Source organism: Polypterus senegalus, chromosome 1, assembly GCF_016835505.1.
Source record: "Polypterus senegalus isolate Bchr_013 chromosome 1, ASM1683550v1, whole genome shotgun sequence".
NCBI classification, from domain to species: Eukaryota; Metazoa; Chordata; class Cladistia; order Polypteriformes; family Polypteridae; genus Polypterus; species Polypterus senegalus.
In genome coordinates this window covers 335925182-335940570 of record NC_053154.1, presented here as the reverse complement: position 1 = coordinate 335940570, position 15389 = coordinate 335925182, and the positions used below count along the sequence as shown (strand labels likewise).

Genomic DNA, 15389 nt, shown 5'->3' with positions numbered 1-15389 from the left:
TAAGCCTTGCAGCGCCTGTCAGTTTGGGAATTGATTGTTTGCTTTTATCTCTCTCTGCTCCTAGCGGAACTGTTATATCTGACTTGTCATGGAGCACGTTTAAGCTCATGTGTTTGCGGTGTCTGAATAAAAATCCTTTTTTTTTCTACGACCTTCTGTGTCTCTGTGCAAATCTGTGACCCAAGCGTGACAACGTAGACTGCTCCTACTAATGTTTATACACGACAGAGCCTCGGCCACCAACTCTAACCCTCCTCCCGCGTCCACCCTCGCTCTCGAGGCATCGACTTCTCAACTGTCACTGTGGAAAAACTCAGTACGCAAGCTATATTAAGCATCACCAATGAAGACTCCCTACACCTTAATGAACAAGTACTGAAACTTATCCCTACCGACGTATCCCCAACATTCACCAGCGTTGACTCCATCATCACAGACGATCCCGCAGATCAACTTTCATTCCCCGAAGAATTTCTTAGCAGTCTTTCTCCCACTGGCATGCCTTCGCATTAACTCAAAATTAAAATTGTTTCAGTCATCATGCTTCTCAGAAACCTCATGCCAGCGAGAGGTCTCTGTAATGGCACTAGACTGACTGTTACCAGCATTCACCACAATATACTGCAGTGTAAAACTATCGTAGCTGCGACCTCACAAACTGTCCTTATTCCCCGGATTTCCTTGACCCCATCAAATTCAAATTTGCCTTTTACTTTTACACGCAGACAATTTCCTGTTAGATTAGCCTTTGCAATGACAATTAATAAGGCACAGGGCCAAACTTTCAAAAAGATATACCTGTATCTGCCAAAACCAGTTTTCAGTCACGGACAATTGTATGTTGCTCTCTCCAGAGTTCCATCTTTTCATTCACAAACAGTTGTATCCTCAAACCCACCGCATTTGGACAACTGTGTCTTTCAGGAAGTGTTCATCTATCAATAAATAATTATGCGCCGTATATTACACCGCAGGTTGGCTAGTTAGTGATAATTGATCTCATTTATTTAGATGGTCTTTTTTCCCCTTCTCTTATTCTGCCTCTAGAAAAGAACAGCAGAATGATTTTTACATCTAGACATTTAGAAATATTTCTCCTTTTGCTTTAAATGCTTACTTCTCTTTTGTTGTTGTCCTATTGTTATTTTTTGTGCGGTTTGCACCCTTCATTGTACCCTAATAATGATAATTAAAACAAACAGAACTGACAGCCAGCTGAACAACACTGAATGATGAAAGGCTGCAATAACTTTAGCGTCAAACCCACTAATTAGTACAGAATAAATGAAGCAATCAGAACACCTGGAAAAGCAGATTGAAAATCAGGCTGAAAATTATTAAAAAGTTAAAAACTATACCCATTAACATTTTAATAAAACTTTACTAAACTGAGCTTTCTTATTTCTCCATTGACTCTAAAACACAGAAGCTGGGAAACAACAGCTCACTTAATTGGGCTAGGAGTTCTTGAAAACAGAAATTGGTTGGAACAAAAAACCTGCAGCCACGGTGGGTCCCCAGGACTGAGTTTGGGAAGCACTGCCTTAGGGCATTGGCTCCCAAAACTTGGTCCTGGGGACCCACCGTGGCTGCAGATTTTTGTTCCCACCAGATTCACAAATGGTGATAATAACCAATTGTTTACTTAGCTGTTCATTTTTCACTTCTCTTATTCTGCATTCAGAAAAGCACAACGGTGTGATTTTTACATATATAAGACGTTCTGAAATATTTCTATTCTTGTTATTGCTTTAAATGCTTAACTCTCAATCATTGCTTTCCTTTCATTTTGCTATTTTTCTATGTAGTTTGCTCCCTTTATTGTATCCTAATAATGAGAACTAAATACAGGCAGAGCAGACACACAGGCAAACAACACTGAATAATGAAAGGTTGCAAATACTTCAAGCGTCAGATCCAGTACTTAGTAAATAATGGTTTAAATAACACCTGGAAAAAGCAGAATGAAAACCACAATGACAATATAGTTAAAAATTAAAAGCTACATTACCCCCATATAACTGTTTAGAACATTTTTTTAAAATTTACCAAAATTCTACATTGCTCCCAAAACACAGAAGTAGGGAAATAACACCTCACTTATTTAGGCCAGAAGCTCAAATAAAAACAGGAGTTAGTTGGAACAAAAACCAGCAGCCACAGGGTGTCCCCCAAAACAGAGTTTGGGAAGACACTGCTTTAGGGTGGCGTTATCCTATAGAAAGGCACTTTCAAAAAGAAAAATTGTTTTTTTTATGCATAAAGAAAGTTTTAACATTTAGTCATTGGCAACAATAGAGCAAAGGACAGCTTATTTAAAGGCCATTTCACATTCCACACCTTTTCTGGCACTTTTCACTCACACACCTCATTGACATAATCTTTGCCAGTCACACTCGGCTCCCTGCGCATGTAGTCTGGCACACCCACCGAGACAGCCCATCTAGTCTGTGATTCACCGTGATAAAATCCAATTAAGGACAGGCTCTGTGTATGCAAGAGCTGACAGCAAATGAGCACATATAATGCAGCAACAAGCAGTAAGAAGCAAGGCTGTTTTGGGGCTGACAAACAGATGATCAAGGACTTGTTTGTCTGATGTCATGATTTATATATAAGGTCAGAAAAGGGATTGCGCGGTATACTGGTAATGGATAAGAACCAAAAAAACCCACATTTTAAAACAGTATGCACCAGCATTTTGTATTTTTTCATTACTGAAAGTAAACTTCAGTTTTTCACTTAACACCTGTCCCTATAAACACAATTATGAGACCCACCAGGCAGGCTGAAGTAACACGGGGAGGGGGTTTGGAGTTATCAATCATTTGCTTTGGCACCATTTAAGTGCTGGTACTAAAGCTGGTATTGATACTGGGCAGCATGTTATTGGCTATCAGAAAAAGGGGCTTGGAAATGTGAATATGTTCTATAAAGTCATCAAATAGTCATCTAAATTTGATATTATCTACAAATTCTAGTTACATAATCTGACATCCTGCAGTGACGAGAGGCAACTGCAGTTGTCAAGTTTGAGATTGCCTCTCATTAGCCATCACATAGTGTGATATCAGCTTGACTAAAAAACAGCAAACAATTAAATCTGCATTTTTTTTATTTCTCCAATAACTTTAAAGACATAAGTACTGTAGTGTTGTTTCCTAAATATAAAGAAAGCCAAGATGTATAAATAAAAAGAACACGTCATACCTCACGTACCCACCTCTTGGCTGCCTGCTTGTCACTAAAATAGAACAGGCACAGCTCCATGTTATGCCCACGAATTGTAACAGTCTGAAAAACGTGGGCTATTTTGAAACCACCACTGAGGAGAAGAAATGTTGCATGTATATTTATTTTTCAGTGTTAAATTAACTCTCACCTGACTTTTTATTCAACAGACAAAACACTGGAGTAGTCTCTCTCTATCTCCTACAATGTATATACATGTATGGCAGAATTTATCCCTCTACTCAATATAAACCTTGGGCTAACTTACTTTCTCAGTGATACTGCCAACCATTGAATTCTTTAAATGTATTGTAGTACAGAATGTTTCCACTAGTTTATTATACACGCACACACACATTTTATATATATATTTTTTTTAAAAACAAAAGAAGACATTTTGCAAGATGTGTGTTTTATTAATGTAATAGATGAAAAACTTCACTCTAGAATCTGAGGACATCTTGCACATACTGGGGTGAGGGGATCCACAATAAAGAAAAATGTTTTATTTGATATAAGTGACGTGTAGGAAGAAATTCAACATTACAGAATTTTTTTTTATATAACCCTAATTATTCGTACTGAATGTAGTAGTTGAAATATGAGTGATGGAATGCAAAACCTGTGCTTATTTACATTCTTTTTCTTCACTCATTCTCCATGGAGTTGCTGCACCTCGGCTCGCTTCTAATGTATAACCTACATGCTAGTGATCAAATGGCAGATACGGACTATAAAAACAACAATCTATATATATATAATTCACTAAGGCAAGACAACCATGGAAAGCACGCCGGAAGGGGCTTGGATTCACTAAGCCAACAACAACTGAGACACCTATGGCGCACGCAGGAAGGAGCCACGCCCACCAACTCCAAGACCATTTGATACTACGACAACTCACAGAGCCACGCCCACCAACTCGGACTCGACGACACAGAAAAATCGCCGTCATTTATATTCGTCTGTCGTAGAGGTCACATGCAGCTCCGACCCACGTTGACTGTTCATAGAGGCATGTTTCGCGAGGTGAATCGCCATATCGCGGCGTAAAACTGTTTGCGAGGGTATCCCATGGGATCCTTAAAACGTTCCTTTAAAACTGAGGTTAAAACACAATGAAGTGAGCAGTCTTCAAAAAACGAGTTTTCGGTTACAACGCACGACCGTGTGCACTATAGCAAACTGTTTTACACGCTACATACAGCAATTCGCATCCGCGACAAACATGCATCTTCTTAGATACTCCTGCACTTTGTACACACCCCCCTCCCACCGTGGTCGGGTGTCTTGGTGGATTATATATAGAAAGGCAGCCAAAACCGCACAGAGCAATGAAAAGTCTACGTGAGTCACAGGTGCATCTGGACTGTACAAAGACGACACATGAGCAGGCAGTGCATACTGGACGAGAAACCAGCAGACTAGCATGACGGAGGGAGCGGAGTGGATGTCCTTCTCCCTCTCCTCCCGTTCCACCCTGAGCGCCGCACGGACGATTGTGTGTTGGTTCGTTCCGTGCATTGGTTAAAACCCAATGAAGGAAGCAGTCTTTAAAAACCAATAAGCCCTGTGCCTCTGTTTCATTACCGTCTCACCTGCTTCACCAATGCAGGCCCCGCAACAGGCCAACCGGGTAACCAAAGTCTTTGGGTTCAGGGGTGAGTATGGTTACAAAGCTGAAACTTAAAGGAATTGACAGAAGGGCACCACCAGGTGTGGAGCCTTTCGCTTCATTTGACTCAACACAGGAAACCTCACCCGGCCCGGACAGGATTGACAAGATTGATAGCTCTTTCTCGATTCTGTGGGTGGTGGTGCATGGCAGTTCTTAGTTGGTGGAGCGATTTGGCTGGCTATTTCTGAAAACGAACGAGACTCCCGCCTGCTAAATAGTTACACGACCCAAGAGCGGTCGGCGTCCAAATTCTTAGAGGGGCAAGTGGCTTTCAGCCATGTCAGATTGAGCATTAACAGGTCTGTGATGCACTTGTATGTCCGGTACTGCACGCTACACTGAATGGATCAACGTGTGTCTACCCGGCGTGGGTAAGCCGTTGAACCCCATTCGTGATGGAGACCGTGGCTTCCCATTGTTCCCCACTAACGAAATTCCCAGTGCGTGCGGGTCATATGCTCGCACTGATTACGTCCCTGCCCTTTGTAAAGCCCCCCATGGTCGGGTGACTTGGAGGATTATATATAAAAAAAAAAGCAGCCAGAACCGCAAAGAACAATGAAAAATCAACGTGGAAACCGACTGAGGCGGTGTTTGGAAAATTAACAGTCAACGTAACTCACAGGTGCGTGTGGACTGTACACAGACGAAAGAGACTCACTCAGGTAGGGAGTTGGGGGCGGGCACATAAGCGGGCAGTGCGTACTGAACGAGCGCCGTTCAACTCCGTCCTTCGCTTTGGAAGGAGAAAGCGCGGCGCTCCTCCGTTTTCAGTCACGGACAATTGTATGTTGGTTCGTGCGTGCATTGTTGCAATGTTACTTTTCTTGGTGGTTTATTAAATTACGAATTTTCAAATGTTTATTTTTTCCTCTGTGCTTAAAAATCATTTAAAAAGTGGCCTGATTATGCGGCGTAGCGGGTTGGCTTGTATGCCTAACTTTATTAATATTAAAACTAAAAGGGAAAAGGTTATTTGTGGACAATTTGGACAAAAAAAATCCTACAACGCTGCCTCAAATTTCAGGCCTGTTAAAAAAAATTCTGGTTTCAAAATAAACCTATGGGCAATTTATTACCTTTTTACAAATGGTTTAGAACAGGTGAAAAACAGTCATTACTACCTTAAAAAAATCCTAATGGGAAGCTTTAATAACCTGTCAGAGAGGATATAACACAGTAGGCATGCTAGCTGCTAGATGTTCAACTGTTTATTTATATGGACAGCAGCACATACAAAAAGAATCAAACCACGCTAGATAACTATGTGCTACCATTCAGATTTTTTATTCCCTTAAAATGCAGAGATTGGCTACACATTTGTTAAAGAACAATAACTGGCTTTTGGTCTCTATTTAGTATTCAGCATGTTCAAATTTAATTATGGTCAAGCTGAACTACTGCATCTGGCCTCTTCCATCTTACCACAATCATGTTAAGATTAGGGATTTGAATAAAAAAGTTTAACCGATTTGAGGTTGAAAACCAGTTAGGAAAATAAACTATTTGTACATATTTGTACTATTTGTTTATGTAAGCCCCACCCCTAAATACCACTAACCCAAATCACAGTGCGCTTTACGAAGAAAGCAAAGTTGCAACGTGGCATCCTAACAAATCGCAAGTCGAGTCTATAAATCAAATTTGCACAACTGAACCTAATCAATCGTAGCAACAAAGCGACCTCTGACAGATGCTGGCAAAGCAGGTTTTAAACCCTTCCTAGCTGGTCCTCCCCATTTAGCGCACTCTAATGACACAGACAAACAGAACCTATTAATTCAATAAGTGCTCCTTTATTAGCAGTACCTTTTGTAAACACAGGCAAGGAAGTGGCAAGTGAGGTTACAGTTGGGCAGCGATCAAAAGAATGTAGAGAGAATGTGCATATTGCTGTGACTGAGATGCTGGCATATGTATTATGGATGTTCTTGGGTTTTTCTCGGATTCAGGACACAATAAAGCGAGTACAATAAGCAATGTCCATCTTCATTTGTAACAGTTTTCGATGTCGTTGAACACATGTGGTTTTAACCATTTGAGGCATCGATGGCATTACTTGCAGCTGGGCTGCTTATTCTGCTTACCGGCATGTCTGTAGGTTGGTGGTGCGCAGAGTGGCATATTGTTCAGTATTTTAGCTTACATAAATAAAATGTTTGGTCTTTTTTGAACTTCAAAGGTTAAGAAAATTCGGCCTGTATATCCTACTTTCATTAAACATGTTCAAGTATTTACCATTTAAATAACACTTCTCTGGTGACAACACACTCAAATGGATCAGATACAGATGCATTACATATACAAAGTATCTCAATGCATGGCTTTTGCCTATACAAGAAAACCAAATAACCTAAAGACAATCCACATGACATGGGAAAATGCATACCAAAGCAAGCACTGGCTATAATTAATATAAATTGGTGCACTATTATTACTGTACCAAGAAGATCCTGACGGCTGCACATTCTTATAATTCTTATCAAACTACTGTACTAAGAAATGACAAGCTAGACAGATCCTTGGCAAAAGGATAATGAAAGAAAGCCAGGAAGTGAAAAGGTAGATATTCACAGAAATTCTCAGATGACTCTGAACTAAGAGAGGTACAGTGATAAGAGGGGTAAGACAAAGGAGAGGAGTCAGGTGGAAAACTTTGAGAATTGTCTACAAGTTAACATCAGCAAAACCAAGAAAGTAGTTACTGTCTTTCACAGCACCAAACAGCCTCTATGTCAAGTCAATATTCAAGGAGTGGATGTAGAGATGGTGCACTCCTACAAGTACTTGGGGGTCCATGGCAATGACAAGTGGGACTGATGATATAGCACACAGAAGCTATATAAGAAAGTGCAGAGCAGACTCTTTCACATTTTCAACTCTGTGCTGGCCTGGTAACATTATTTCTAGAGAGGCCCACCAAAACAACAAGCTAATTAAAAGGGCAGGCTCAGTTACAGGGCACACTCTGGACCCCCTGGAGGACAGAATTAAAACAAAACAAAACTCAGTGCCATAATGAACAATCTTGCATATCCTCTCTCTGTACACAAACACTAAGGACTTTCAGCCAACAAATTATTAATCAGAACTGTGTCAAGAAACACTGGACTGGTGCTCCTTTATAACATTAGGACAGGACTAGGACAGCCAAACTAGAAGTTTTATTTCTTCTGGTGTATGTATGTATGTATAGAGAGAGAGAGAGAGAGAGAGAGAGAGAGAGAGAGATAGATAGATATAATCCCCGGGTTACGTACGAGAGACGTACAAGGGGATGATAGAGAGATAGATACATGATGCATTTTCTCCAGCTGCAAATACTGTATCATAAAGTAGTTTTTATTCCTGAGCTTTCAGCCCCTGCCAGAGGTCTTCATCAGAGGATAATGCTTAGACTTACAAGAATCAAAGGCAATATATAACAAACATTACGTGGAGGTGGGGGTTTAAATCAGTGTGATCGGGGTGGGGGGGTATCAGTTGCAAAGTTTTATTTATTATGAACATTTTCTTAAGTTTGCATATGTTGATTTATGTCCAAATGTCTGTTGATGGCGTTCTCGTTTGATAGCCAAGATTCAGCCAGCTCTCTGGCACTTTAGTACTAGCCTTATATCTTACTTGTAAATTCCTCTTTTTCGTCTACTGCTCCTCTTAAATGTGGTGTTTCTCAGGGAACCATTTTGGGTCCTATCTTATTCACTATATACCTTCACCCAATTGGAGCTACTTTTAGGAAATTTAACATTTCTTTTCACTGCTATGCTACTGATACTCAGGTTTATATTCCCATCTGCAACTCTGCAATAAATCAACTCCACAGCTGTCTTTATGAACTAAGATCCTGGATGGCTAATAATTTTCTTGATCTGAATCAAAATAAAACAGAGGAGCTTATAGCGGGTCCATCAGCTAAAACCCAAATTGCTCTTGGACTTCTCGGCTCTTTCTCTGTCTTTTGCAAACCTCAAGTCCGCAATCTTGGTGTTATCTTTGACAGTAACCTCTCTTTTGAGAAACAAGTTAATTCTGTAGTCAAGAGTTGCTTTTTCCGGCTTCATCTATTAGGTAAGATCAAGCTTTTTTTTAATCTTCTAGGGATCTTGAGAAAGCTACTCATGCTTTTATCTTTTCTCGCCTCAATTACTGCAACTCACTGTATTCTGGGATTAGCAAATCCCTGATACGCAGGTTACAGTTGGTCCAGAATGCTGCCACTTGCTTCCTGGTTGGGGAAATAAAGTATGACTCCAATATTTCTCCAATATTACCTTCTTTACACTGGCTGCCTTGTCAGTTTGTGAATTGATTTTAAAATCTTGTTGCTAGTTTTTATATCTTGACATGTACTGCAAATGGACGTTTTGCAAAACCTAGAATTTTTTGTCCCCCTCCTCTGTCAGGAACGGCTTGCTTAGAAAGAGTGCCTGAGATTTTGTAGATTTTCTTTAACATTCAAAAGAAGCTGTGGAATATAAAGGAAATTGTCTTAATAATACAGATTTTTCTTAAATAGGGAATCAAAAGTTCCATTTATTGCCTTAAGTGTATGTATTATTTAAACTGCAATTGTGCAATTTATTCTTTGAAAATATTACCTTCTGAATAATAATAATAAAAAAAAAATCACTCTCATTCATTATAGATTAACAAAAGAAATTTTATTGATGTACAAACTAACTAGACTGCACGCTTACTCCATTTCAATTAGCCATTTGACAGCAACATATGCTCTAAAATAAAGTCTCAAAGTGAAGCTGAATTGCATTTTGGAGTGAAACAGAAAAAAGTAACGTACTGTGCATTTTGAATTATATAATTTGCAACTGTGCCCTCATGTACATAGCCAGACTCTCCCAAGTTTTTTCTCTAAAAATGATTATTAATAATCCATTATACAATAAGAGCAAGTGCTATGCATTTGACAGGACAGGACAGATATAGATAGATATACGAGGTGTGGCAGAAAAGTAATGAGACTGGCAACACTGCAAGCGATCTGGCAACGCTGCGCTGTTGTCCTTGATAGAGCCCGTGTATCAGTACCCTCCCATAGCTCAGTGCGAGTTTCAACTCTTTCCTTCAACTACGTGATTTTTGTGACTGTTATTAGCGAAGTTGTGTTTTTGGTTGTGCGTCACGCAAAATGGAACAGCGGAATTTGGAGCAACGTTGTGCCATTAAACGGCAAGTGTGACGTTTGAAAAGTTAAAACAGGCCTATGGGGAACATTCTTTATCCCGAGCTCAAGTTTTTCGCTGGCACAAATCATTTTTGGAAGGCAGAAAACACGTTGAAGATGAACACCGTTCAGGGAGGACTTCAACTTCGAAAACCAATGAAAACATCAAATGTGTGACCACTCTTGTGAGATCAGACCGTCGTTTAACATTAAGGATGTTGAGTGAACAATTAAATTTGAACTGATTTACTGTTCATCAAATTTTGACTGAACATTTGCACATGCGAAAGGTCTGTGAAAAAATGGTGCCGAAAAACTGTCCTCTCCATAACAGAATTTTTGACCTCAAAAGGCATTCCTGTGGTTCCCCAGCCCCCTTATTCACCTGACCTCAGTCCGTGTGACTTTTTCTTTTCCTAAACTGAAAAATGTCCTCAAAGGACGTCATTTCGGGACTTTAGAAAACATCCAAAAGAGTGTAACGGACATGCTGAAGACCATACCGGTTGAAGACTTCCAGCGCTGCTACCAACAGTGGGAACAAAGTCTCCATCGGTGTGTGCTGCCCAAGGGAACTACTTTGAAGGGGATAACATTGATGTTTCAAAAAAATAAAAACTTTGGTAAATAAAAAATAAGTCTCATTACTTTTCTGCCACACCTCGTATATAATGTCGGAGTAAGGGCTCCCCCTCCAAGGTAACATAAAACTCGCTTTGCCATTAACACCACATATACACACACACACGCACAAGTGATGCAAGCATGTTATTAAAACGAAACCTAGAAGAAAGATGCCAAGTAAGCAGTGTTTAACTGCCAATATCAATTAAGTGAATCAATGTTTCATAATATATATTTTTCTTAGATAACCGGTGAAACTTTTTCAATTAAACTTTGTTCCAGATAAGTACATTACTGAAGAAAGTAATCAATCTTACATGAAGCATTTCTTTACTATGTATTATGGATAAATATTTTCTCTACATATTTTATAAGCTGATAAGTATGCATTTACAGGGAGATGTATTTTAGTATTTTTATGGTCACTGAATAAGCCCAATAAAATTTAATTTTGTTAGTAAAAAAAATGAACAGGTAACACCTGAGGCCTACATTTTAATTATAAAAGTACCAAAGTTAAGACTAATATAGAACATAAGGCTTCTTCACATCTGGTTATGATTTTTTTTTTTTTTCAAAAAGATAGGTGAAAAAATCCAAAAAGGACAGAATAAGAAATGAGACAATCAGAGGTACAAAAAAGTGGAAGAGATATCTAAGAAAGAACAGGAAAGTATGTTGATGTGGTACACAATGAAGATGTGGGCAGGCAAAGAGTGATGGAAATGGAAGTCCAGGCGAAGAGAAAGCGAGGGAGACTGAAGTGGAGGAGAATGGATAAAGTCAAAGTAGACATGAAGGAAAGGGGCTTAACTGGGGAGGGAGTGCAGGACTGGGGGGGGAAAAAAAAGTGGGAAAAGATACAATACAATTTATTTTTTATAGCCCAAAATCACACAGGAAGTGCCGCAATGGGAAGAAGTGTAAAAACTTTTTTTAAAGAGATAAAGAAAAAAAATTTGACTAGGTATTGAAAAAGGCCAAACCAGTAACATGATATCTGTAAGGGGGTATCAGCCCTTAAAAATCCTGATCAAAGCATCTCTAACAAGTAATGCAAGTTTGTTAAAGTCTAAATATGCATATATTTTGCATGGTAAAAAAAAAAAAATGCAGCCAACTAATTAAGATTTATGACTTAAATAATCAAATGCATGAGAAATACTTTACAAGACCATGAGCATTTGATTTCAAAGCAAAAACTGACACTGGTGGGGCAGAACTAAGACAACTGATTTTAACTATTTTTTAGGCCTAACCATACCAAAAAAATGCCACAGCACTATACTTTAGTCTGTAAACTGTGTGTTTGAAAAGGTTCAACATACATCTTGCTCAAAACAACTAGCCTTGGCTGAAAAGCACTACAAGATTTCTCTTTTTTTTTCAATTTTAATACCATTCTTGTTCACACTTTACTATAAAATAAATATTTACCCATGAGCCGGGTCTAAGGCGATTGCTCTTGGTTGGTCCAGATCTTGCCAAAACAGCACTCTTCGTATTGTTCCATTGAGATTAGCAACCTCTATTCTGTTGGTTTCAGAATCTGTCCAGTACAACTTTTTTCCCAGCCAGTCACAAGCCAAGCCATCAGGAGAATGTAAGCCAGAAACAACCACCTTTTGAACATTCCCAGACTGGTTGAAAAATGTTTGCTTGATGGCCTCTTCGCTTACATCAGTCCAATAAATTAAACCTTCAGAGTGTAGAAAGTCAACTGCTGCAGCATCCTCCAAGCCACTGACCACCACAGTTGATTCCGGCTTTGCTTCTCCAACATCTACCAGCCTGACATCTCGCCTGTTTGCAAAGAGCAAGAGAGGTGATGCTGGAAGATAAGAAAAGAAAAAGTGTTACTAAGTAGAGAGTATAACAGTTACATTTAACATTACTGGGTACTTTATACATTTATCTATATAATGCATAATGTAAAATGCTTAAAAATCTCAATAATGTCTCAGTGTTGTGGAAGAATATATGCTTAATTTGTATAGGGCTATTCTGGGGTTGTATGCTGCTCCATTAACTTTAAATCCTATCACTAGGAAAATATATTTTATTGTTTAAGAAGAAGTATGTTAAACAGTTTCATACTAGTTACTTTCTTTAAGTTGTAACCAAATCTGTATCTTTATAGGTATTTTGCAGTTTCAAGGGGAGGCAGTTATTGATAAGACAATTAATGATCTCTGTAAGCAGTGAAGCTGATAAATTATTTGCTAACAAAGGGTCTCCAGACATGACCTAAATCTTTTGGCATGAACTAAGATTTATGGGAAGAGTGGGAGGAAAGCTTTTCAAACTATGACAAACTGTAGACTGCCTCAACTGGTATTCAGAACTTTTAATTTTAAAGTCCTGGATCAGCATTAATGCTATTAAAGACCTCCTTTAAATAATTTAAAATATTGTGGCTTATTGTCTTCCATAGTGGATTAAAAAAGTTATTAAACTCAATATACCGTATTTACTCCTGTACCACGCGCACATTTTTTCCCGAAAATGAGCATTAGAAAATCAGGTGCGCGTCATACACGAGGAATACGGTAGAGTTTGGTGCTGTCATTCAGCATGGATAGCAGCAAGCGTTTACGCTCCTTCACGGCGGGAGAGAAACTAAAAGTGATTTTGGAAGCAGAGAAGATAGGAAATCGGGCAGCAGGTCGCATGTATGATGTTCCAGAGTCTTGTGTTCGAGATTGGCGAAAGAAGAAGAAAAACTTTAGTCTTGCAACATAAACAGACGGGCATTTCGCGGAAAACGTGCCCAGTTCCCAGAAGTTGAAGTTGCACTCACTGATTACATTCAAGGCAGGCGTCAGCTTGGATATGCAGTGTCCACGGAAATGATTCAGGTGAAAGCTCGTGATATGGCGAAAGAACGTGGAATACCAATCACTCAGTTCAAAGCAAGCCGCGGATGGGTAACGCGCTTCATGAGAAGGAATGGCTTATCAATAAGACGCCGCACGAGCATTTCGCAGCGTCTACCAGACGCATATGAAGAAAAGCTACTAGCTTTCCAAAAGTACGTTATTCAGTTGAGGCAGCAGAAAATGTATTTAATGGGGCAAATCGGTAATGCTGATAAACCACCAGTTTATTTTGAGAACCCTTCAAACACTACTGTTAATGCAGTCGGAGACAAGAGTGTCCCGGTACGCACGGGAGGCAGAGAGAAGCAGCGGTGTACCGTGATGTTGACAATTCTTGCAGATGGAAAGAAACTACCTCTGTACGTAATGTTTAAAAGGAAGACCTTGCCGAAAAATGAGAAGTTTCCTCCTGGGATCATTGTCAGAGCTCAACAAAAGGGTTGGATGGATAATGATCTTGTAATCGATTGGCTGAAATGTGTGTGGCAACGTCGCCCGGGCAGTCTCCTGAAAATGCCAAACATGTTAGTCATGGACAGCTTTGTGGCCATTTAACTAAAGGTGTTAAAGAAAAACTGAAAGATGGGAAAACAGATCAAGTGGTAATTCCTGGAGGCATGACTTCGCTCCTCCAACCTCTAGATGTCTGCATTAATCGACCGTTTAAGGCTCATGTATCTAGAATGTACACCGATTGGGCTGCAACAGCGGTACACGAAACAACGCCAACTGGCAAAATGAAAGCCCCAACATTGGCGCAGATGTGTGGCTGGATCATCGCTGCTTGGAAGCTTATTCCAGAGGAATTGATTGTAAAAAGCTTCAAAAAGTGCAGCATATCCAACAGCATCGATGGAAGCGAAGACGACACCTTACGGGTAAGCGAAGACGACACCGTATGGGACATCAGTAGCGGTGGCGAATCCAGCAGCGAATCGGAAGATGATGATTAAACTGGATTCTGGTGAGCACAATAATTTTCCACTTGCCGTTACAGTCCTTTACCGATTGTCTCTATACGGTTCTTTCTTTTCTCATTTCACAGGGCTATTTGTGATTCCCACCTGTCGCAGCATGGTGTGACAAACACTGAACGTTCTGCAGTAGGGATACTGCTTACAGTTAGTACAATATACTGTATCATGTGCAGAAAGAATTAAATGAGACATAATTATTCTCCATTACAGTTATTTACGTCTGTGTCTTACTTCAACCTCACTCGCTTCCTATACAATCACAATGCGTGTCATACACGGGGCAAAAGATTTTTTCCCAATTTTCTTTGTAAAAATTAGCGTGCGCGTCTTACACGAGGGCGTGGTACAGGAGTAAATACGGTAATCAGTTATAACTTTGATCATTTTCCAAATAAATGATTGCTCATGACAAAATAAAAAAATTTGTATTCTCTCACTTTTTGGAGTTTATATTACAAGTTCAGGGAGCTGAAAAGCAGATGCCATTACTGAGCCGTCAGCAAAGCATTCACAGATGTCAGAGATGAAACGGACAACAAAGAAGAAGCTAATTTGAGTAAACAAACCTGCAGTCTCACATAACATTAACGTGCCAAATTCTTCTATGCTTATTTTAAACAACCTTATTGAGGCCATCTCTGTTTCGTGTATGGCTGTTTACTTCATAAATAAATAGTGTAATAATTCTTTGCATTTATATAGGGCTTTTCTCACTACTCAAAAAACGCTCAGCAACTGAAGGTAAAGGCCTTGCTCAAGGCTCCAACAGAGCAGAGTCCCTTTTGGCATTAACAGGATTCGAACCGGCAACCTTC

The 15389-nt window shown here is 39.6% G+C and overlaps 1 protein-coding gene across 3 annotated transcripts in view; it reads right to left on the bottom strand.

Moving 5' to 3' along the window:
• The window catches only part of lrp5 (low density lipoprotein receptor-related protein 5), a 205802-nt gene that overhangs the window by 142076 nt on the left and 48337 nt on the right, over positions 1-15389 (bottom strand). For all 3 annotated transcript variants that reach the window (XM_039738958.1, XM_039738978.1, XM_039738968.1), the window contains exon 2: positions 12156-12549. In XM_039738958.1, coding sequence (XP_039594892.1) covers positions 12156-12549 — 394 coding nt within the window. The remainder of the gene's footprint in view (positions 1-12155; positions 12550-15389) is intronic.